Genomic DNA, 26,826 nt, shown 5'->3' on the forward strand with positions numbered 1-26,826 from the left:
ATGTCTTCATGCAACTTTTAAATAGAAAACAAGATGAACTTTTTAAATATACTATTTTTCTATTATTTCTATTCTCGTAATCATGTAAATAATTTCATCAATTGTCTAAACTTATATGGCAATAATTTAAGCGTCACTTTCGCCTATCCAAGTAATTTTAGCAATAGACGTTATTCGTTTAAGCTGCTTGGAAAGTGGTAGTAGGTAAAGTATTTGCTCAATTAATTTATATAAGTTTAAAATATGAATTGAATAAGAGCAAGAAATTAATTTTACACGGAATCAAAGATAGCTACAATATTTTGTTCGGAGATATGAGCGATATTGGAGAGTAAAATGGTGAATGTAGCAAGCCAGGTCTACATGAGCTGCCGGGGATTAAAAAAATTGAAAATTATAAAATTATCCACACCACGTGTTTTGTAGATAGATAGACCAGTGATTGCTTTGCTCTGGACCTGTAATTAATAATTGTTAATCCATGGAGAGTAAAATAACACCGTAGCGATATATCTAGGTGGTTAGGTTAGGAATAGCCTATAGATATCTCATGTAACTCTCAAGCATTATAAATAGAGAGCTTCGACGATGCATATTCCTCACAAACCCGATAAGACAAAAACATCATATTGAGAGATATTTAACACACAGAATAGTAGAGAATGGCGATGAAGAGTGCGATTCTGGTTTTGGTGGCGGTGGTGGCGCTGTTGGCGGCTTCGTCGGCTTCCGGCGATCGCGGCATCGACATTCAGAATATCATGAATTTGGAGGCCAAGGAAGCCCAGACAGTGACGCTGAGCATCGGGAATCGGAAGACCGTTCACCTTCTGACCTTGCCGTGGGACCACTGCGTCCCACAGGGCAACCCTTGCGGTTTACTCGACTGGTGTTGCGGCTCGCTGATATGCACTGGTCTCCTTCCGGGCCAACAATATATCTACGGAACCTGCAAGTAAAACAATAAGCATGCATGCATGCACGTACGTACGTATTGCAACAACGTAGCTAGCTAAGACTATCCACCACCCTGTGGCTGTATATTATATATAGCCACTAATACTATTATAATAAGGTGATATGAAGCTAGCTACTAATAATACCCTACTGTACTGCTTTGTTTGTTTGCGACTGCGTGCATGTATATCTCTATCTTTTTGTTATCCAATAAGTTGAATTGTGCCAAACTCTATTCCTCCGCTCCTATTATAACTATACCTAATTTATAGTTTAATCACGAAGAGTCTTACAAAAATCAGACTTAGCATCTCGAAAGCTAACGGTGCCCAAATATTTATATCATCAAACTTATAAATCTATCCATGACTGGAATTCATGGGTTAGGGATCGATCATTCTAAAAAATATGAATAAACACACACCCTTGAGTCTTTGATTTGATATACACACAATGATGATAAAGAGTGTAATTAATTCTCGTTTTGGTGACCGTGGTCGCCATGTTGGCTGCTTCTTTTCGGCTTCCTTAAAGATATTACGAATTCGGAGGTTTTTAGTATCATTAGAACTTACAAAATTCATTTTTGATCCCACATACACAACTTACAAAACCAATTATATATTCTGGCCACTCTCACGGTTTAGATCATTGTATATTGAAAAGGTCAAAGCCATTTCCATTCTCCTGAATATATCATCAATCATTATTTATAATATACATATATAATGATACCTATTCTATGTATACATAACTAAAAAGCTATAAATACATCCTTAATATTTTTTGTTTGTGCGATTATTTTTCATTCTAAAAAATAAATCATTTAACTTAAAGGTCCACCAAAAATATATTTTATTTTTCCTTTTAGGTAGAGTAATTACTTTATTTCTTTTCTCTATTTACTTATGAGTACTCATAAGATTTTATTATTAATTATTGAAAACTAATAAGAACGAAAAAAAAGAAAAAAGACATATCTTTGTCAAGATTTTGAGTCGTAATTAAGTTACAAATTTATATTATTTGTGTTGTCTTTGAATATTTATTTTATAAGGTGGGTTTGTCGATTCATTATATGAGTATAATATCATGAGGTTGCATAATCTTAGGTCTACAGCCAGACAGGGACTGAGCCTAAGAAGATCATTAGGGGGATTAATTTGAAGAAAAAAAATTACGAGACAAATTTGTAAATTTTCAATAATTTTTTTTTAAAATTGACCAAAAGTGTAAAAAAAATTGAGGGGGTGCCATAGCTTCGTCTAATTTTTAATAACTTATTCTAAAATATTTAAGAGTTGGGTATTTACCTATATAATTTACATTTTGTGCATATGTTTTTATCTTATATTATTAAAAATTATCTATCTTTCATTTTTAACTAATTTTCTACACATTTTAAAATATTTTAGTAATCAATAATTAGTGTGGGCTTGTAAAAATTAATATACATATATATAAAATACTAGTGAAAGAAAAATAAGTATCGATCGTTAATGAATTATTGGGAGAATAATGGGGCCACAAAAATTATCTGTGGCCGATAAGAGTCCAAGAAAGGATAACTATCAAGCTGAGCCAATAGGTGAAATCTTCAGGTTATGTGAATTTTTTTTTTTTAATTTATAATAGTCTTCCACTTAGTTATATATACCATTTTTTATGAAACTTGTCATAATTTTTTATTATTATTTAATGTAGGAATTTGATGAGACGTCTCCCTCTAAATTTACATGTTCTCAACCAAAAACTCAATATGAATTTCATTTAGAAGAGTCAAAACTGGATAGGAACATCGAGTTAGACATCCTCATTTATTAGAAGTTAAATGAATGTTGATATCCTATCGTTGCGACAATGGCTTGTGATATATTACCCGTTCTCATTTCAACTGTTGTTTTGAAATCTTCATTTAGTACCGGCGGTAGAGTTTTTTTATGCATATCGTAGCAGACTTACATATACCTAGCTAGATTGAGGCATTATTTTGTACTAGTGATTGGCTTTATGGTAATTGAGTTTATTTTATTTATTTTATCATTTTAGTTTTATAAGTCTTGAATTTATTTTTGTTTTTGATATATTTAACTAATTATAAAATTTATGTACGTAGGTAGGATCGAATGGAAAAGCCGATTTTTTCATAAAAGGCGTTTTGAAATTTAAATTACATGACCAGGATGTACAATCCAAAGGTTCAAGTATTCGTATTGGCTAAAACTAGTCATATGCCTTCTTTTATTTGTTTTTTGAAAGATAATTGTATTTTGGAGTCTTATTTTCCTATGACTACTATGTTTGAGATATTTTTATTTTGTTAAAAATTTTATTTTCTCTTATGCCTATATTTTTTATAATTTAATCACAATTAATTGAGTCCGGATGTCTAAACACGATTAAATAAATCATTTAAAAGGGCTATTAAAAATGTTATAATTTAAACGGATATGGATCTGTAAAAAAATAAACGGACGTATTTGAATCTAGACTTCAAACACGATTCATAAATGGTCGAGTTTGATTGTAACAATTATTTTTACAAACACGATTAACACGACATGATTACGACACGAACAGGAAATTGCTATCTTAGTTACACAGTCAAAATTCTAATTTACTTTTATATATAGGAATTTCACGAATCATTTTAGATGTTAACAATAATTGAGTAGTCCAAGTGTTTTAGTACGTAGTCAAAGTGCCAGTGCCTACCAAGATGGACTATAGCCCCCCTCTAAAAGAAAAAATTGCACTTAATTACTTTTTGTATACCAGCCCTCTTAGTCTACATTTCTGCTTTCGTCCTTACACTCAAACATTATAAATAGAGAGGTTCCATAATGCATATTCCACACACATCAATATCAGACAAAAACACTATACATAGATATTCAACATACAGAAAGAATGATGATGATGAAGAGTGTGATTCTGCTTTCGGTGGCGGCGGTGGCTCTGTTGGCCGCATCGTCAGCCTCCAGCGATCGCATCTTGGACGTCCAAAACTTGATGAATCTGGAGGCCAACCGACCGGAGCCGGTTTTGCTGAGCATCGGAAATAGGAAGATCGTGCTGACGTGGCCATGGGACCCCTGCGTGCCACGTGGCAATCCTTGCGGACTGCTGGACTCATGCTGTGCTGGCCTGACATGCTACGGCGTCGTTCCAGGGCAGTCACTAGTGCAGGGACATTGCATCCCCTATTAATTGTCTGCGTGGCTACTTAGTGCGTACTATCCACCACCACGTCATCAATATCTAGTAATAACACATCAATAATAAAAGGGTGAAGCGGCTATATAGCCAAATAAAACTTAAGCTTTTGCAAAATAGTCATAGTTTGTCAACTATAAGCAAACTAGCCAACTTAATCTAGGTTGGATTAAATTTAATCCCAACGAACTATAAAGACAGAATGTAAGGTTTATGATGGCTGAATTAAAATTAATCGAGGCAGAATTAAATTTAATGACAATCTGGAAATCCATCAGATCTGAAGCAGAACCGAAACGAGGATCTGAGGTCATCGGTCACTGCCCGAAGCTTGTAACCACGCCCAACTCCGGCGGCGAAACGCCTCTGCACGCGGCGGCGAGGACCGGCGAAGCCGAGATGGTCGGGCTCATCCTGGCGGCGAGCGATGACGTGGAGGACAGCGGGGCGATGCTGCGGGCCCGCGATGCTGACGCACACGACACGGCTCTGCACGTGGCGGTCCGGCACGGCTTCTCCGCCGTGGCTGAGCTGCTTCTTGGGCGCCACATGGACGATCAGCTCTGCCTTCGGAACCTCGCCAAAGAGTCCCCGCTGTTACTCGCCGTCGAAGGAGGTTTCCTCGACATTCGCATGTTAAAGACAGAATAGAACTAAATTTAATCGCATATTCCTAACGTGTTTTTGAGAAATGGCTATTTTACCAAACAAATGAAATTATGGCTATTTTGTAAAAGTCATAGCTTGGGATTGGCTAGTTCATACCATTTTTCCATAATAAAATGATACCATTTTAGTTAAACAGATGGTATAATTTCGTCATTTTAGTTAAACAAATGGTATGAACTCGACATTTTTGAAAATCAAAGGTTAAACTCGGCATTTTACTAAAACACAGGGTATATTTGTATCATTTTCCCTTATCCAAATATACATGGCAAGTAAATAAAAAAATCACCTTAGCATCATTACCTGAAAAAATGGAAGAAAAAAACAACCTTTGAAATCTTCAATGCCCTCATTCCTAAAAAAAAAAAAAAACTTTGAAAAATCATAAAATATATGTATATTATGTGTAAATAAATGTATATTTATGTAAATGTATGTATATCTCTGTAAATTTTCTTATTCGAATAAAACTGATTACAAATCGTTTGTTCAAAACTCAATTTATAGCTAAAAGGAAACAAATATAAATTTTAAGCAAACAAACGTGATTTATATACTTTTAAATATATATACTGAAATAAACTTAAATAAATAGAAAAAAGCAATGATCCTGCTGAGGATTTTGAGGGAGACGCAGATGGATTATTCGTTTTCTGAGAGAGAGAGAGAGAGAGAGAGAGAGAGAGAGAGAGAGAGAGAGAGAGAGAGAGAGACATAGAAGAGTGCTTTTCAATTTCTGAATAATATTAGTTAGGTAGCTAATTCAAGGGCAAAAAATAAAGATAAAAAAGTATTAGGGGAAATACAAACGCAACATTAAACCCGTCATTACCATCAATAACCATTCATAGTGACTGGTGGAAGAAAATTGTACGCTCCAAAATTTTGACAGATGAACAAATATTATTGAGAGAGAGAGAATATGTTTAAGAATATCGTGAAAAAAAAAGAGAAGAAACCGCTCCAAAATATTCAATGGATTTAATTGGTAATATTAACAAATTTAAAGTCAACAAAGAATCACACATTAACTAGTCATATATATATATTTTTAAATACCGATTAAATAAGCAAGGATAAAACTAAAATGCAAATTTCACATATATTGCCATATCATTAAAATTTACTATTTTGTTGAAAATTTTGAAACCGTTGGTTATTTTGTAATTTCGACGATTCAAGCGACTTAGTTTATGTAATTTTTTCCAAATTTAGTGGTTGCTGAATAAGTTGTCTTTCGCTAATAATATTTTTTGCTGAATAAATTTAGTTCGTGTAATTTTTGGTTGATATATAGAGATGCACGTTCCTCACAAGAAACAACAAGACAACATCAAGAATTATACATATTAAAAAAAATAGATAGAGTGAATATGTGGCTAATATACCAATTAGTAATCCCAGGAAGGTCTGTCCATGAATAAATTGAAGTCCTTATAAAAAAATATTGTGACAACCCGACTTTTCGGACCGTCTTACTTTACTTACTTCATTTACTTATCAAAATTATGTATAAAAAAATATGAGGATTTTTTTTAAAATCATATAATACTCTTACAAAACCGTAATTTGGAAATTCGCGGATTATATATTTTTTTCTTCGAATACATACATTCTCAAATACCATAAAACAATAAAACCATAATAGTCCTTATCAAAATAATTTGGTCAACAGTATAACAAATAAGTGAATAAAAACTAAACTTTAAACTTTGATCATGGTAAATCTTTGACTTGAAAATATTTTGACATTTACTTGAAAACTGGAATTTTAATACCAACTTAATAGAAAATAAATTATAAATTTTTTTTTAATCAAGCTAAGGATAAAATTATACAATACTATAACATACTACTTAATCTATATTAAAAACTTTATTTTAGAAATTATATAAAATCTAATTTATCTTATGCTTAGCGGAAGTCTTTCTTACGAAGTTGCAACCATAACCCGACCCTCTTGCTATCGACGCCGCTGATCCATACTCATCACTTAGCATAAAGTTGTTTACCTACAGCACATACGTAAAATTTTCGTGGAAATGAGCTATCGCTCAGTGAGAACAATATAAAACTCACAATACAAGATGAGTAATGCAATGCATGAACCGGTTATTAGTATTTTCATTCTAAAGGTGAAATGGTCTTTCTTAACATAAATCTTATCATATTTTATTCGGGGCTCCCCTAGAGTAGTCGTACCAATTTCAGTGTACACTTTGGAAACAAAGATATGGGGTTGCAAGGTCCCATACTTTGCTACATCTTATAAACTTATAACATATGAGAAATTTCCCCATTTGGGCCCGTAAGTCGGCTCGGGAAATTCTCCTTGTAGACCTCCGTAACTCGAGGCGGTACGACTCTCTTACTTATCTTTTCACTTTGTTATTTAGGTGACATGCAAATATGACATGTAATATAGATAACCATCATACATAACATCAGACGTGACATGATTATAACTTAAAAAAAAATAACATGACATAGCTTACCAATGCATATGAAACATAACATAGCTCAACCAGAAAACGTTAACTAGCATCTCATACATCATACATAAAATTTACTTAGCATAAAGACATGCGCAAACATCAACATACACAATGTCATATAAATTTAAAAATATGTCATTAATACTCCATCATCATCATTTATCATATCGTAAGGTAAAATGCATAAACGTAGACATGTAATCATTGCATAATATATATAACAACCCATATATCATATCATCGTACTTAAGCATATCGTATCATGTATCATTTGGCTTATAACTATAAACAAAACCATATAATACTATCTAACTAACCACGTCATGAATCACAAAACTCATCATAATTTTATTTAAAACTAATATGTGCTGTAGTGAGATTGTTCTCACCTGAGGATTGAAATTACGTTCTTTGATCGTGAACGGCTAAAACGCTCTACTCGGTTCAAAACCTAATAGGAATGATTAACAATTAAGATATCACTAATTACTCACTAAAAAAATACTATTATGGACGGAAGATGTTTTTGGAAAAATTCAGAATCAATCGCTAATTGAAATTACTAAAATACCCATAGCTATGGAATCTCGAGAAAATAAAAGCATTAGGATAAATTCTGCAAAAATTTCAGAAAACATAAACTAATATTCGGAACAGTTTTTTTTTTCCATAAGAACAACGTTAAAAAGAGTGTTTTACTATATATTAAAATTCATATACATAAAATAATATCTTATTAAAATTTCAGCTCAAAGTAATATATATATATATATATATATACGTACATTTTTTTAAAAAAATAAAAAAATCATATAACATGTTGATCATAAAAAAATAGATAAACCAGAATAAAATAAATAAATCTTTTGTTTTTAATAAAAGAATTTATAAACAAAATTATGATCATGAACATATATCTTGAACATGAAATACTAACGAAAGCAATACCTTTCAAAAGGTCGAAAGAATCTTTTCATGCGCAATTCGCTTCTTATAACCCCAAAAATTAGTAATTAGGGATCTTTGATAGTTGTGAAAATTTTGTTTGGAATATGAGTGTGGTAAAAGATAGAGAGAAAAAAAATGAGACTGACGAAAGTTTGAGAATGAGGAAAGATTCTCTTATCATTTTTTTTCTTTACGTTGGAAAAAGGAAAATTTTGCACAGCAAATAATCTCCAAAGAAGAATTCTGAATACCTCCTATTGAATTGAACGTAGCCATTCATAGACGATTTTAAAAATATTTCCTTACCCATCATATATTAATTCACTCCATACTTAATGTCATATATACACTTTCCTTTTATTCAAAACAGCCTTGCCCACTTTAAAGGTAATTTAAATTCCTATATAACAGCTATACCTATAAATATAATTAACACGTAGTACAACCATATACTAAATGTATTCACACACAAAATTCCAAGAACACATGAGGAACTTTTTATTTGTATTTATTCCTTAATAATCTTACTGTGTCATATATATAAAGATATTAAAACCAATTATTCTACAAATATTATAGGTATACAAAATATGAATCGGATAATTTACTCTACCTTTTTGACATACTTAATATATAAAATATTAATTACTTTAATTTGGTAACGTATGTTGTGCTATAACTGATATATATAGCTTCCCTCTAACATATTCATGATTTTAAATTAAAAGTACAACCAGACATATATATATATATATATATATATATATATATATATATATATATATATATATATGAATATATATTATACACCATAAAACATCTTCATGTTCATAGGACATAAGTTTGGTTTAGAAATATCTTTTCGAGGGAGATAACTCTCATAACTTAATCTTGAAATTTAAACTATTCAAATCACCAAAAACAAGCATAAAGCCTAACACATAATAAACAATTTAATTTAAAAAAAAAAAAAAAAACATAACAAAATTCTAAATTTCATATAGCTAGGTTTGGGTTTTCACAATCTCCCCTACTTATTGGAATTTTCGTCCCGAAAATTAACGAAAATGGTCAATGATAAAACCATAAAAGTACTTACTTTGCAACATTAAACTTCTACGAACATATTGAGATATTGCGATAGGATATCGTCATTGGGTTTCCATGTGACTTCTTCCATCTTATGATTCAGCTATAGTACCTTGACTAGAGTAGAATCACCTTGTTCCTTAGGATCTTCTCCTCTCAATCGAAAATCTGGACCGGCTTTTCTTCGTAGACGTCAAGTCCTAGTGTACTTCCTCTAGGATTAGCTCATGATTTGAATCGGGTATGTACTTTTTGAGCATCGAGACGTGAAACACATTGTGTACCGAGGTAAAATTGGGATTCAGAGCTAGACGGTAGGCTACTTGTTTAATTTATTTTTTATATGTGATCTTGAAAGGACCAATGTACCTGGGGTTCTATTTTCTCTTCTTGACGTAACTCATCACACTCTGGAGAGGTGCTACGTTCAATAACACAGTATCTCAGACTTGAAATTTAAGTGATGGCCTTCTCTTATAGGCCCAGGTTTTTAGTCGGCTTTAGGCAGTTCCCATTCGATCTTGTATTTTCTTGATAGCTTATGTTGTGCCTCGGATAAAAAATCTGCCTTCTCGAGACTATTTCATCCATATTCAAACCAGTGAATTGGAGATCGATACGGTGCAATGTCGATCGAGGCTTAGTAGCTAATAATATGAGAATTCAATGCCACTACCCATATAGTATCATAACCCTCAACCGTCTTAGGTAGTTCAACCACAAAATCCATTGTGATTTGTTCAAACACTTCCATTCAGGAATCTCAATTGGCTGCAATTCTCTGGCTGTTCGTTGGTGTTCGGCCTTCACTTTGGCATGTAATACATTTATTAACAAAAAAATTACAACGTTGCCCTTCAGGCCGTTCCACTAGAAGTGTTCTCAGAGGCTTTGACACATCTTCATGGAACTTGAGGGAACTGAATGCTGTGTCTCATTAGCTCCGGTCAAAAATTTCCTTTATAACTCATCTTCGTTGGTTATAGAGATCTTGCCATAAAAATTTTGAATCTTGACTTTTCACTGTGTCGTCTTTTAGCCTAGACATCTCAGGATCACGCCCTTGCGCCTCTTTGATTCTTTCAAATAGATCTCAATGTAAAGTCATATCGGCTAACCCTTGAGTGACAATTTCAACTTCCAATTTTTTTTTATTTCGTCAACTAATTGAGGAGATAATTCTCGCATCATCGATAGCCTAACCTCATATTTTTCTACTTAAAGCGTTTGTTATGACGTTTGCCTTTCTGGGGTGGTAATCGTTACCATAGTCATAGTCCTTAGCCAATTCTAACCACATTCTTTGCCTCATGTTTAACTCCTTCTGAGTGAAGATGTAGTTTAAGCTGTTATGATCGGTAAATATCTCACACTGAACTCTATACAAGTAGTGTCTCCAAATCTTGAGGGCCAGAACCACTGCGGCTAACTCCAAATCATGAGTAGGATAATTCCTCTCGTGGTTTTTGAGTTGTCGTGACGCATAAGTTACTACGTTTCCATTTTGCATTAACACAGCACCAAGAGCTGTCTTTGATGCATCGCTGTAGATAGACAAAGGTTCTCCACTTTCAGGGACTATAAGGATTGGAGCGGTGGTGAGTCTTTTATTCAACTCGCGAAAACTCTGTTCACACTTCTCGGTCCACTCATACTTCTTATCTTTCTTCGTGAGGGCGGTGAGTGGAGCAGCTAATGTAGAAAATCCTTCCACAAATCTTTTATAGTAACCTGCTAGACCGAGAAAACTCCTTATCTCTGTCACACTTCGAGGTGGCTTCCAATCATTCACGGATTCTATCTTGGCAAGATCGACGGAGATTCCATCTTTAGAAACTACGTGTCCGAGAAAATGCTCTTTATCTAACCAACATTCACACTTTGAGAATTTGGCATACAACTGATGTTGTCTTAGCGTCTGGAGTGCGACTCGCAAGTGACCCTCGTGATCTTCGGCGCTCTTGGAATAAATCAGTATATCATTGATGGAGACAATAACAAACTTATCCAAGACGTCGCTAAAGATCCTATTCATCATATCCATGAATGCTGCTGGGGCATTAGTGAGTCCCAAAGGCATGACCGTAAACTCGTAATGGCCGTAACGGGTGCGGAATGCAATCTTTGGAATGCCGTCCTCCTTGACTTGTAATTGATGATAGCCGTATCGCAAGTCAATTTTCGAGAAGACTTTCGCTCCCCTGAGTTGGTCAAATATGTCATCAATCCTAGGAAGCGGATACTTGTTCTTGACCGTTACCTTATTGAGCTCTCGGTAGTCGATACACATGTGGAATGACCCATCATTCTTCTTGACAAATAGAACGGGTGCTCCCCATGGCGAAAGACTAGGGCGAATAAATCCCTTACCCAACAACTCTTGACTTGTGATTGTAACTCCTTGAGCTCGGCATGAGCCATTCGATAGGGTGCCTTAGAGATCGGACCTGTTCCGGGTAGCAATTCAATCACAAAAGAAATCTCACGTTCGGGTGCTAACCCATGGAGATCTTCAAGAAAGACGTCAACATATTCCCTCACCACTGGTACCTCGTTCGGATTTGCTTCTACCTTCTTGGTCTTGTCCACTACCGACGCTAGGAATCCATAACACTCTTTACTAATCAATCTTCTAACTTGTAACACTGACACCATCATCTTTGATTTCCTGAGTGACCTTCCTACAAAGGTGAACTCTCATCCTGATACCGGTTTGAAGATTACTCTTTTGTGGCGACAATCGATAATTGCATTGTTCTCGTCTAAGAAGTCCATACACCAGATAGCGTCCAAGTCTTTAATCTCTAAGACAATGAAATCACTCTTTAGCTCTTGTCCACCTATAATTATCGGTACTCCTTCCAGACAGTACTCCGATAATAACTCATCACCAGATGGTAATGCCGTCCTCAAAACCTTATTAGTTTTTACTACACTATCACCTAATTTCCTAGCCAGTTCTAATGAAATAAAGCAATGCATGACACCAGCGTCAAACAATACTAAAGCGTCAAAATGAGCTATAGGAAGCTGACCTGTTACCACATTCGAAGAGCTGGCTAGAGCATCGGCGTTGGTGTAAGCGTAGATGCGAGCTTGTTGTGGTTGTGGCATTTGGTTGGCTGGAGGAGCTTCTAGACGACCCAAGGAGATTTGTTGCCCTTCTAGTACAGCCGGCATGTAGTTGAGTCATCCGTTCTGATTGTGTTGTTGATACTGTCTGTTCTGAGCGAAATTTGGTTTCGGGCAATCCTTGAGAAAGTGACCATGCTGACCACACTTGAAGCAAGTCATGGTTCCTCTCCGACACTCTCCAGGATGCATCTTTCCACAAGTCTTGCATATTGGAAAATTTGTGTCTTCTATCTTAACCTTGTTGTTGGCGTTACCCCTATTACCGGGATGAGTCCTTTTCTTCCCATTCTCATTTCCTTGGGGTTGCGCCCTGAAGCCTTGATTGTTGCGGTTAAGTTGGTGGTTATTTGGTTGGTTTGGCTTCTTATTGGCGTCAGCACCCTTGTTTTGACCTCTATCTTCTTTCCGAGCCTTATAAAATTGGGCTCGTTCCTCCTTCACTTGGATCATATGATATTCGGTACTCGTAGCATATGATAAAATCTAAGATGGTGGAAGATGGGTTACTTCCCTTTAACAATGGATTTATCCGAATCAGCTCAAAACACCCTCATCCTTTTGCATCTTCTTCCCTTGGTGTATTTGTTCCTCGACTCCTATATCTTAGTTTCTTGAGCTTTGAGCCGATTGAGTAAAGTGGTGTCTAGAACCTCTAGCTTTGGTTGAGCTGTCAGAGCATGGAACTAAAATAGTGCTCTTAGTACTCCTTTAGGAGTACTAACTCAACTCAGATCACACTACTGGTATTACTATTCACAAAAAAAATTCTTTACATATTGCCGTAGAAGATTTTATTTGAATATATAAAATAACACATATTCATAACGTAAGATGGCATCTTTTGAGCCATTGAAATTTTTTTTTTTATGAAAAGAAGTGTATAAATACAAACGAAAAGAAAGTAATAACATCTTATAAACAAGGAAAATGGAGTAGAGTTTTGATCGGCAAGGACCACGATCAAATTATCCATAAAATAGACAAGTCTTTACTTGTCAATAAAATAACAAAAACATCCTGACCTCTAGCTCTTTTGTAAACTTGCCTACTAATTTCAATTCAATAAAAAAAATTGTAACCAAAACATATTAAACTTACATGAGTAGAGGGACAACCGTGCGATCGAATAGCGAAGAGGGGTCATAGGCTCGTTGCTCTGATACCAACTGTGACAACCCGACTTTTCGGACCGTCTTACTTTACTTACTTCATTTACTTATCAAAATTATGTATAAAAAAATATGAGGATTTTTTTTAAAATCATATAATACTCTTACAAAACCGTAATTTGGAAATTCGCGGATTATATATTTTTTTCTTCGAATACATACATTCTCAAATACCATAAAACAATAAAACCATAATAGTCCTTATCAAAATAATTTGGTCAACAGTATAACAAATAAGTGAATAAAAACTAAACTTTAAACTTTGATCATGGTAAATCTTTGACTTGAAAATATTTTGACATTTACTTGAAAACTGGAATTTTAATACCAACTTAATAGAAAATAAATTATAAATTTTTTTTTAATCAAGCTAAGGATAAAATTATACAATACTATAACATACTACTTAATCTATATTAAAAACTTTATTTTAGAAATTATATAAAATCTAATTTATCTTATGCTTGGCGGAAGTCTTTCTTACGAAGTTGCAACCATAACCCGACCCTCTTGCTATCGACGCCGCTGATCCATACTCATCACTTAGCATAAAGTTGTTTACCTACAGCACATACGTAAAATTTTCGTGGAAATGAGCTATCGCTCAGTGAGAACAATATAAAACTCACAATACAAGATGAGTAATGCAATGCATGAACCGGTTATTAGTATTTTCATTCTAAAGGTGAAATGGTCTTTCTTAACATAAATCTTATCATATTTTATTCGGGGCTCCCCTAGAGTAGTCGTACCAATTTCAGTGTACACTTTGGAAACAAAGATATGGGGTTGCAAGGTCCCATACTTTGCTACATCTTATAAACTTATAACATATGAGAAATTTCCCCATTTGGGCCCGTAAGTCGGCTCGGGAAATTCTCCTTGTAGACCTCCGTAACTCGAGGCGGTACGACTCTCTTACTTATCTTTTCACTTTGTTATTTAGGTGACATGCAAATATGACATGTAATATAGATAACCATCATACATAACATCAGACGTGACATGATTATAACTTAAAAAAAAATAACATGACATAGCTTACCAATGCATATGAAACATAACATAGCTCAACCAGAAAACGTTAACTAGCATCTCATACATCATACATAAAATTTACTTAGCATAAAGACATGCGCAAACATCAACATACATAATGTCATATAAATTTAAAAATATGTCATTAATACTCCATCATCATCATTTATCATATCGTAAGGTAAAATGCATAAACGTAGACATGTAATCATTGCATAATATATATAACAACCCATATATCATATCATCGTACTTAAGCATATCGTATCATGTATCATTTGGCTTATAACTATAAACAAAACCATATAATACTATCTAACTAACCACGTCATGAATCACAAAACTCATCATAATTTTATTTAAAACTAATATGTGCTGTAGTGAGATTGTTCTCACCTGAGGATTGAAATTACGTTCTTTGATCGTGAACGGCTAAAACGCTCTACTCGGTTCAAAACCTAATAGGAATGATTAACAATTAAGATATCACTAATTACTCACTAAAAAAATACTATTATGGACGGAAGATGTTTTTGGAAAAATTCAGAATCAATCGCTAATTGAAATTACTAAAATACCCATAGCTATGGAATCTCGAGAAAATAAAAGCATTAGGATAAATTCTGCAAAAATTTCAGAAAACATAAACTAATATTCGGAACAGTTTTTTTTTTTTCCATAAGAACAACGTTAAAAAGAGTGTTTTACTATATATTAAAATTCATATACATAAAATAATATCTTATTAAAATTTCAGCTCAAAGTAATATATATATATATATATATATATATATACGTACATTTTTTTAAAAAAATAAAAAAATCATATAACATGTTGATCATAAAAAAATAGATAAACCAGAATAAAATAAATAAATCTTTTGTTTTTAATAAAAGAATTTATAAACAAAATTATGATCATGAACATATATCTTGAACATGAAATACTAACGAAAGCAATACCTTTCAAAAGGTCGAAAGAATCTTTTCATGCGCAATTCGCTTCTTAGAACCCCAAAAATTAGTAATTAGGGATCTTTGATAGTTGTGAAAATTTTGTTTGGAATATGAGTGTGGTAAAAGATAGAGAGAAAAAAAATGAGACTGACGAAAGTTTGAGAATGAGGAAAGATTCTCTTATCATTTTTTTTCTTTACGTTGGAAAAAGGAAAATTTTGCACAGCAAATAATCTCCAAAGAAGAATTCTGAATACCTCCTATTGAATTGAACGTAGCCATTCATAGACGATTTTAAAAATATTTCCTTACCCATCATATATTAATTCACTCCATACTTAATGTCATATATACACTTTCCTTTTATTCAAAACAGCCTTGCCCACTTTAAAGGTAATTTAAATTCCTATATAACAGCTATACCTATAAATATAATTAACACGTAGTACAACCATATACTAAATGTATTCACACACAAAATTCCAAGAACACATGAGGAACTTTTTATTTGTATTTATTCCTTAATAATCTTACTGTGTCATATATATAAAGATATTAAAACCAATTATTCTACAAATATTATAGGTATACAAAATATGAATCGGATAATTTACTCTACCTTTTTGACATACTTAATATATAAAATATTAATTACTTTAATTTGGTAACGTATGTTGTGCTATAACTGATATATATAGCTTCCCTCTAACATATTCATGATTTTAAATTAAAAGTACAACCAGACATATATATATATATATATATATATATGAATATATATTATACACCATAAAACATCTTCATGTTCATAGGACATAAGTTTGGTTTAGAAATATCTTTTCGAGGGAGATAACTCTCATAACTTAATCTTGAAATTTAAACTATTCAAATCACCAAAAACAAGCATAAAGCCTAACACATAATAAACAATTTAATTTAAAAAAAAAAAAAAAACATAACAAAATTCTAAATTTCATATAGCTAGGTTTGGGTTTTCACAAATATTGCCAATTAAAAAAATATAAAATATTTCTCTGAAGATATAATATACATATATAAGTTTTTAATGGATACTCTAACGAGCTTGCATAATGTAAAAAAAATTATTTGACAAATTGTATATATAAAAAAAAAAAAAAAAAAAAAAAAAAAAAAAAAAAACAAACAAACAAGCTTATGGACATTTCCAAAGTTCATCTATTTTTGCAGGTATATATATATATATATGTAATTGGAATGCTATAAATATTGTGTAAAATTTATGTCTTAAGCATATGGGATATTGTGCTTTGTGACGATAGTCGGTGTTTAATTGAGAGCATTATAGGGGTGATACAGTGAATGTCCTTCGTCCTCAGAAAAGGAGAAATACAAATGACGGATTGACCTAAAATAAATAAATAAATAAACAAATCACTGATTGATCCGCATTAAAATTTTATATAATAATCCTTATCAGGATGCCGTACTGTAGTGATGCGTATGCCAATAATGCAGGATATTTCATGCCAGCATTATAAATAGACAGTTGAGCTCACATTGATACATATCCCTAACAACAAACACATACCAACACACAAATCATCATTATATAGACAATGTCGAAGACTGCGATACTGCTTTTGGTGGCGGTGGCACTGTTCGCCGCGTCGTCTGCCTCCGGCGACCGCCTCTTGGACGCACAGAACATCATGAACTCAGAGGTCAACAGAGCGGAAGAGCCTTTGACTTTGAGCATCGGGAACAAGAAGATCGTGCTGTCAATGGTGGCGCGAGCACAGCCCAACTGTGTGCCACAAGGCAATCCTTGTGGACTTCTTGACCACTGTTGCAACCCATATGTCTGCTATAGCCCTTTTCCCGGCGCAGCAATCATCCAGGGATCCTGCCGTTAGTCTGCTTCAAAATCCATGCAAATAATGTAGCTGGCTATATATCCACGTGCTCTCTCTGGCTATATATATATATATAGCCATACTTTAATAACAATAAAATGATGCGCTGCTAGCCAGCTACTACTATCTATCTCTTTCGTCTGATGTTTCGAATATCATCTTGTCGATCGTATCTATGCTTCCAAGTATATTTGCATGTGCTCTTAAATGAACCGCTAATTAATTTGATAAGTAACACAATCTTGCTCGATCGGTTCGGTTATAAGTGATCGTAGTACGCAAAAAAATATAGATGGAATCAACACGTTAGACGAACACTCACACACAAAGTTAAAAACAAACGTTCAGATCGAAAACCAACACGGGAGAACTATACTGCTTAGCTAATAGTTGACTAATTATTGTTAAAAATAAATCTAAACTCTTCTCTTCGTACTTAATACTAGTATATCGTTAGGTTTACGACGCACTGGCCCACTCTTAAATTTGAGAAGATAGATTATCCGAGAGGGCATTGTAGTAGCAGATGACAAGCGAGCTAGCTCTAATTTCGACATTTAGAGGATCGGACAGCTCCAAGGATATAGCGTAGTAATACAAGATCTTTGAGACAAAATGCTTTATTGATGAGTCCCAAAAGTAAAGAATATATTGCCTGAGAATCAATTCCTGTGATCAGTATATCATCAATATAACCGGTCAATAGGCGTCGGTGAAATAGGAAACACGCTATCATTAAAAACCACATATATGTCCATGTGCATAGACGGCAGATGAGTTGACACACGCGTAAGTTTGAGATAGAGATAACACAAACAATTACATAATATATGTAGATGATAATTATTAAGTATTCAACAATTAATAATTGCAAATTAAATTAGGTTATGCAACAATAATTGCTCTTTACGTACGAAGAAGAGCATGGCATCTAACTGATACTTTTGGGCTTCTTAATTCTAGATCACACTATATGATTTAGATTTTTTTTTTATTGAATATGATTTAACGAATCTGTTATTAGATCTTTTAAAATGAATACTGTTTTCTTTTATTATTACTTGGTTGATGCCTTTTGTTTATATATAGATCTAAACTACTCTTCAGATATTTTCATTAGAGAATATTATTTTTCTCAATTATTAGGGGATAGTGGAGGCCACCAAATTTATTGGTTGGAAGTTGTTGAGCAATTTATATTAAAAAAATTCATCTATGTTTGTGTGGTGCGAATTGGACTAGGTTTTTAAAGAAGATTATATTTCTCAATAATAAGGGGAGATTGGGCCCACTAAATTAAGTGGTTGCAAATAAGATGTTGCAATTTGATCCGGATACGTCACGACACGATTTAAAGCGGATTTGGATCTTAATAAATGAGTCAAATATTAATTGGATCGAACACGTTAACACGATTATATAATGGTTCAAAATTACACGATTATGATAACACGATTAAAATTCAATTAATACGATTATTAAATGATTGACACGAAACACGATTATGACCCGCACGAATATGACCCAATTAACACGATTATGAATAATAGCACGATTATGACTCAGTTAAACACGATTAATATTATATATGTAAAATTATTAAAATATATAAAAGTGATATAAAATTATAAGCATAAACGAAAAAGATATAAAATTATAATTATAAGCCAAACATAAATGAAACATAAACTTATAAATTTATAATTATAAACATAAATTATTTTGATGTGTGGAATTATTTTGTTGAACTTCCTATGAAAGTTGACAAAAACAAAAAAGGCCAAGTGCATTAGATGCGAGGCAGCACGTGTGACCAATTCAAACTACAAGCATTGTCCTTCGAATGAGGAGTGGGAGAAAGTTGGAAAGATCTGATATTTTTTGAAGTTGTTCTACGATGCTACCCTCAAGTTTTCGGGTACTAAATATCCTACTTCTAACTTGTATTTTCCATCTATCTAAGTTGTTCTACGATGTCGTGTGACTCTTCAACAATATAGACAAAGTTATTGCGATGAATATAAAGACTATGGCAGCTCAAATGTGGAACAAGAGTTTCAAAAGTATTGGTTCGACTTTCATCCTAATTTAGCCATTGCTTGTGTATTGGATCCCCGACACAAGCTCCAAATTGTTGATTACAATAATAGAAATCTTTATGAAAATGATTCTTTGGAGTTCATGCAAGTGAAAAGTAAAATGTACTCTATCTTTGTAGAGTATAGTGAGAGATCAAAGAAGTGTTCACCACCGCCACTTGCCGATAAGAGTCCAAGAAAGGATAACTATCAAGCTGAGCCAATAGGTGAAATCTTCAGGATATGTGAAATTTATTTTTTTAATTTATAATAGTCTTCCACTTAGTTATATATACCATTTTTTTTATGAAACTTGTCATAATTTTTTATTATTATTTAATGTAGGAATTTGATGAGACGTCTCCCTCTAAATTTACATGTTCTCAACTAAAAACTCAATATGAATTTCATTAGAAGAGTCAAAATGGATAGGAACATCGAGTTAGACATCCTCATTTATTAGAAGTTAAATGAATGTCGATATCCTATCGTTGCGACAATGGCTTGTGATATATTACCCGTTCCCATTTCAACTGTTGTTTTGAAATCTTCGTTTAGTACCGGCGGTAGAGTTTTTCATGCATATCGTAGCAGACTTACATATACCTAGCTAGATTGAGGCATTAATTTGCACTAGTGATTGGCTTTATGGTAATTGAGTTTATTTTATTTATTTTATCATTTTAGTTTTATAAGTCTTGAATTTATTTTTGTTTTTGATATATTTAACTAATTATAAAATTTATGTACGTAGAATCGAATGGAGAAGCCGATGATTTCATAAAAGGCGTTTTGAAATTTAAGTTACATGACTAGGATGTACAGTCCGAAGGTTCAAGTACTCATATTGGCTAAAACTAGTCATATGCCTTCTTTTATTTGTTTTTTGAAAGATAATTGTATTTTGGAGTCTTATTTTCCTATGACTACTATGTTTGAGATATTTTTATTTTGTTAAAACTATTTTCTTTTCTCTTATATATGCCTATATTTTTTATAATTTAATCACAATTAATTGAGTCCGAATGTCTAAACACGATTAAATAAATCATTTAACAGGGCTATTAAACGGTTTATAATTTAAACGGATATGGATCTGTAAAAAAATAAACGGACGTATTTGAATCTAGACTTCAAACACGATTAATAAATGGTCGAGTTTGGTTGTAACAATTATTTTTACAAACACGATTAACACGACATGATTACGGCACGAACATGAAATTGCTATCCTTTGTTACACAGTCGAAATTCTAATTTACTTTTATATACAGGAATTTCACGAATCATTCTAGATGTTAACAATAATTGAGTAGTCCAAGTGTTTTAGTAGTCAAAGTGTCGAGGGTATAGTTTATTAAATTAGAATCCATGCTAAATAGAACATGTGAAAATTTGGATACACACCTCATTTTTTTGTAACGTACATCAATAATGCAGTTGTTTTACACTTATCTCCATGCCATGCAAATGCCAATAATCTTGATAATGATATTTTATCCTAGTGGTGACTATCGTCGTCACAAGCTCCTTATTATTTGGCTGTAGTATACAGCTAGTTGCTCTGATTTTGTAATATTTTTTGCAAGCTGGCATGGCCCGTAGTTATTAATTAGTGAACAATAAAATAATATCGTATTGATTGGAGCATTCAGGTGTAGCTATCTATGCCTAAATGATACGTTCAAACAGGCACGAAGCCAGTGCCTACCCTAAAAGAAAAAATTGCACTTAATTACTTTTTGTATATCAGCCCTCTTAGTCTAAATTTCTGCTTTCGTCCTTACACTCAAACATTATAAATAGAGAGGTTCCATAATGCATATTCCACACAAATCAATATCGGACAAAAGCACTATACATAGATATTCAACACACAGAAAGAATGATGATGATGAAGAGTGTGATTCTGCTTTCTGTGGCGGTGGTGGCTCTGTTGGCCGCATCGTCAGCCTCCAGCGATCGCATCTTGGACGTCCAAAACTTGATGAATCTGGAGGCCAACCGACCGGAGCCGGTTTTGCTGAGCATCGGAAATAGGAAGATCGTGCTGACGTGGCCATGGGACCCCTGCGTGCCACGTGGCAATCCTTGCGGACTGCTGGACTCATGCTGTGCTGGCCTGACATGCTACGGCGTCGTTCCAGGGCAGTCACTAGTGCAGGGACATTGCATCCCCTATTGATTGTCTGCGTGGCTACTTAGTGCGTACTATCCACCACCACGTCATCAATATCTAGTAATAACACATCAATAATAAAATGATACGTACGCCTAGCTTGCTACTACTATCTATGTACCACTCTACGTTTGTGTGCATCTATGTTTCATCGTCTGATCAATAAAAATGTTTCCACTACCCACCCAGTGCCACACTCTGTGCCAATAGTTAGATTTTAGGGTAAAGCCATAGCCAATTAAAAACTTAATTTTGGCTAAATAGCCATTAACTACTAACTTAATCAGACTATAATACCCTCCAAGACATATGAATTTTAGCTGCCACATCATCAAATCTAGCCATTTATCAAAAAAATTCTAAACATTGGATAATATAAAATTTTAACGTTTGCCGTGGCCTAATTCGAATAATTTTTCTAACTTTAATTGCTATAATTCTAATCTAATTATTATGCTACACTTATTAATACAATGGCTGACCAAATGATGATAGATACAATATGTGAATGTATTGCTCTGATCATGTAGCACGGGTAAATATGTCATGCACCATTACACAAGCAATCACATAAATCAAACAAACTGTTTCAAAGTAAGATCAAAACGGAGAGATTGATTTTTATAGAAAAATTGTTTTGCTAGACTCACTAGTGTAGCGAGTTTCGATTCCTTACTTAACTCCTGTCAAGTTAAAATATGTTCAGATGCAAGTCAAAGCTTTTTCTGACGCGCTGTAGTGAGAATCGATGATTTCCAATTCGTTTCTTATCTTAAACGATTAATTATATTGTTGGAAGCTTAGAACGATTTTTGTTTACCACTCTTTTTAGAGTGTGTTATTTCTCTAATAGAGCCCTTCTATGCGGATGCTTTGAGCACACTAGAATTAGGTGTGGGTTGTGGGAACGGAAAACACTTTAAAGAAGTTTTGTGAGAGAATTCCATGTGAAAACCAGAAATCTCGAAGTCAGAGAGGCTTCACTTGGAGTGATGAAGATAGACACGAGATAGAATTGATAGAGATTCGTTGAATATAAACATTAGTGGATTTATTTGCACTAGGGTAAGACTCCAAGACGTAGGTGATCGCCAGAAGTGGGTTACCATATCATGTGTTATTTATTACTTTGCAATTACTTCTATTCTCATAATGGTATAAATTGTCGTAATAATTTCTTAGTCACTTGCGCCTATCTAAGTTATTTCAACGATTATATTATTTGTTTAAAGCTGTTGAGAAAGTGTTATGAAATTTATAAAACTGTTTATTTCGTTATGACACTTATAATGTTACTTACAAATTAAGTGACAATATAGATTATAGAGATTAGATACACAACGTAAAAGCGAGAAAGTAAATAACACGACGAATTTGGTAACACGGTTTGGTGTAATAACAATTTAGCCTGGAGGGCTTGGAAATTCAGTAATTAGTGGTGGTATAAGAAGTACAAAACAATCTTAGCTAAATGACCAAATCATCGTAGCAACTAGGTGAATTTGCTCAATTATTGATGTGAAAATGAAGGCTTTTTATAAATTAAAATATGGCTCCATTGGGAGGTTCCAAGTTGTTGTATTATTTATTGAAGTTAAACTTTTCTGAAAATGACATTGTTGACAGAAAACAAATAGTACAACAATTGTTTCACAAAGAGCACTTGATTTCGAGCACTCAGTTCCGAGAATTTCGAGTGTTTAGGTAAGATTATATCTAAATATAAATGAATCTAATACAAGAGAACAAGTAATAGAAGGTACTGAATAATAGGTGAATCTTTAGGCGAGTGTTGGTGTGTGTCGAAAAATTGTCCCTCCTTTCAGCCATCCACCTCTTGTATTTATAAGCCTTGAGGTCGAATACATGGGTGATCAATCACACATCTCAGGCAGTTATCAGGTAATTGCTTCCATAACGTGCGTAGTGGGTGGTTTTACTTGTCGGCTCGGCATAACCATCAATGTGAGCGTTTTACTTAAGTTTGAATTTGTTTACACGTATTTTGTATTTGATTTGACTAGTTTTTGACCTATTATCTTCTCTTTTCTCCGAAATTCTACTTGATAAGGTTCGTTCTTAACTTATGAACGGGTCGTTATTTATCCTTAGTGAACCCTCGAACCTATTTGACTTGAGCTCGGTGTTGGATTTTTTATGTTCTCAGTGCCTTCGAGCTCATGCTCGGACTGTGCAAATTCTATGAGTAAAAGACATTTTTTAAGAAAACAATATTGCTAAATTATTTGGAGAATACTGGGGGCCACCAAATTTAGTGCTTGCCCTCATGGGAGAACAAAAAAAAAACAAATTATTAATGTACTATTATTTAGATAAGCCACTAACAGTTCGTCCGTATGTTACACGAGATATTGATTATAAAGATAAATAATAATCTGGTTATCTGTTTCAGACTTTCAGTCAATGTTTGGGGTTGTATATACGATACGATACGATACGTCCGTATATTGCTATTTCTATGAATTTAAGATTGTTTTTAGGAAGGAGAAAGATATTCTAGTTATTTGTTTTAATCTAGTTTTTGTATAAATTAAATACATATTCTTGTGTATTCAATTGAAGCTATTTAATTAAAACTGTTTTTTTTTTTATTATGTAGGTTTGATTTTTGTTTTTCTTGTTGTTTTGCTAGCCAAAGCCGCGGAGCTGGCTCTAGGCCAGCTCAGGCAAATGTGACTGATTTGCTCTGTTTGCTCCTTATTTGTTGATATGGAGAATTAGTAGCATCGATCTCTGCAATATTGTTTAATTGATAGTTAGAGTGTGTTACGTCTTTAGAATTTGTAATGATGTACTAGTACAAAACAGTTAAGTTTGTTTTCATTAATAAGATCTTGTGATTTCAATCGTCGTCATACGCTCTCTAGCTCAAACACTTATCATGGCAATATATAAAGACAAATTTTATTACATTTTTTAATATTTGGATAAGCCACTAGCTCTAGAATATTCGGGTTATTCAATCAACAATCTTTGTATAGTATACACGTGAAAATTCTACAATCTACGTGCGCAACCGAATGGCTCGTATAACAATGTAGCGATAACCATTATCAAAATAAGAACCGGTATATCTACACCACTCACAACAAAGATCCAATCCGCGACATTGTGAAATAATTTAAATATTTGTTTTACTTCAAAATTGAGCCAATAAATGTCAAAGAAGCTATAGGGTGTCGATCGGTTTTGATGAAACAAACGACAAACAACATAAAATGACTATTATGATGGTCAGCGTATGGTTGTTGACCTGACCTTTGATTGACTCATGTGGATGTTTAGTACTCTATATTGGCTCAATAATTGAATGTTATAAATATCTATCTCTCTCTCTCTCTCTCTCATATTTGGTTTATATGTTTTTTATTTTTATTTCTAAGATAATATAAACTGCTTATAATATTTTTCAAGGAATGTTTTAGATTATATTTCTCAATTATTTGGTGATAGATATTCATATACCACTGATTGTTTTTTTTTTTTTTTTTGCAAGCTGCGTGGACCGAAATTAATTAGTAGACAATAAAATAATATCGTACGATCTTTTAGGTGTAGGTAAAATATTGTTCAATTATTGACGTGAAAATGATGTTTTCTTATATATTAAAATATGGCTCTATTTTTATCAGGTCCGAAATTGCTGCCATTTTTAGAATATTTAAGGAAGTGAATTTTCTGACATATTTGGAGAAACCAATATAGGTCAATTATTTGGAGGATACTGGGGCCACAAAATTTAGTGGTTGCTAAATAAATTTGTCTTTCTGTAATCATGGAGAAATCAATAAACCAAAAATATTTATTTGAATTTTTATATATTATTTTACTACTATTTAGCTAAGCCACAAATAGAAGAGTCACACTCAAACTTGATTGGATCAAGCGATAATATAATTTCTCCTCTGACGGGTAGGACGCGGGATCGAATCCCGCCGGATGCATTGCCCATATTTAATTCTGAGATGTGTTTGTATGGTAGCATAATAGATTCTAATATTTGTTCAACCCATTATATTTGTATATATCTACTATTGTATTATTGGTTAATAATGTTCTCCCTCAAGAGAAAACAAGAAAAAAAAAAGTCATGTAAAATTCATTAAGGTATATTTTATATGCTAATACCATATTTTATCATCGTTGTAATTATCCACGCCATGTACAATATTCTTATTTGGTGATATATATATATATATATATATATATATATATATATATATATATATATATATATACCATTGATTGCTCAAATGTTTTATTCTAGCGTGTTATATACACATACATAGGGATGGAGGCAAAAATTAAATTATGGGGCTTATGCGTAAGAAAATTTTCAGCGGAGACTAATTTGTAAAATTATAAGGTCAATTTTTTTTTAAAAAAAGAAAAAAGTGTAAATTAAAAAAATTGAGCTGGGCCTGAACACTGTGCCTCCGTCCCTATATATATATATATATATATATATATATATATATATATATATATATATATATATGTATTTATACACATATAGTTATTTATGTAATTATATATATATATATATGGCATGTTTGTTTTAATAAAAAATACAAACTAACGGAGTTCATTTATTTGTGAACCAGATGTAAAGAGTAAGGTGAAAATGTCCATTTTATAGCACAATATCATAGTTATTTATATAGTAACGATTTTTGTATGCTTCTCTTTCGTAAAGTCAAAGCTCGAGTGAATATTTTAGATATTTATGTTTAGAAAACTTGTCCGTGCAAACAGTCATGTCTCGGATCATAGCGAGAGTTTCCCAAGAATGGAAAAAAAAATGTTTAAGGCTGAGCTAAGATTTCATAATGATTTTTAAGAGTTTCGAATTCTTCCCGAATAATATAAATTTTAGGAATGAGCGTTTTAGTGAATTATCAAAATAATAAAGAATCTCAAGCGAGAATATTATGATTTCTTAAACACCTTTTGCTCGTATTTGGTGTGATAACTTGAGTG

The 26,826-nt window shown here is 33.0% G+C and overlaps 1 protein-coding gene and 1 pseudogene across 1 annotated transcript; both read left to right on the forward strand.

Moving 5' to 3' along the window:
- The first annotated feature begins 662 nt into the window (after nt 1-662).
- LOC149386554 (beta/delta-urticatoxin-De2a-like) lies at nt 663-959 on the forward strand. The gene has a single exon (XM_089626527.1). The coding sequence runs from the start codon at nt 663-665 to the stop codon at nt 957-959; it is 297 nt and encodes a 98-aa protein (XP_089482653.1).
- A 16,312-nt stretch (nt 960-17,271) lies between these two features.
- LOC149386555 (beta/delta-urticatoxin-De2a pseudogene) lies at nt 17,272-17,568 on the forward strand (annotated as a pseudogene).
- The last annotated feature ends 9,258 nt before the right edge of the window (nt 17,569-26,826 follow it).

The sequence above is a fragment of the Urtica dioica genome, chromosome 9, assembly GCF_054948205.1.
Source record: "Urtica dioica subsp. dioica isolate 48M chromosome 9, U.dioica_male_clone48M_v1_H2, whole genome shotgun sequence".
NCBI lineage: Eukaryota > Viridiplantae > Streptophyta > Magnoliopsida > Rosales > Urticaceae > Urtica > Urtica dioica.

Excerpts from the sequence above, each read along its gene's own strand:
- LOC149386554 (XM_089626527.1), top strand. The coding sequence starts at position 663 with ATGGCGATGAAGAGTGCGATTCTGGTTTTGGTGGCGGTGGTGGCGCTG.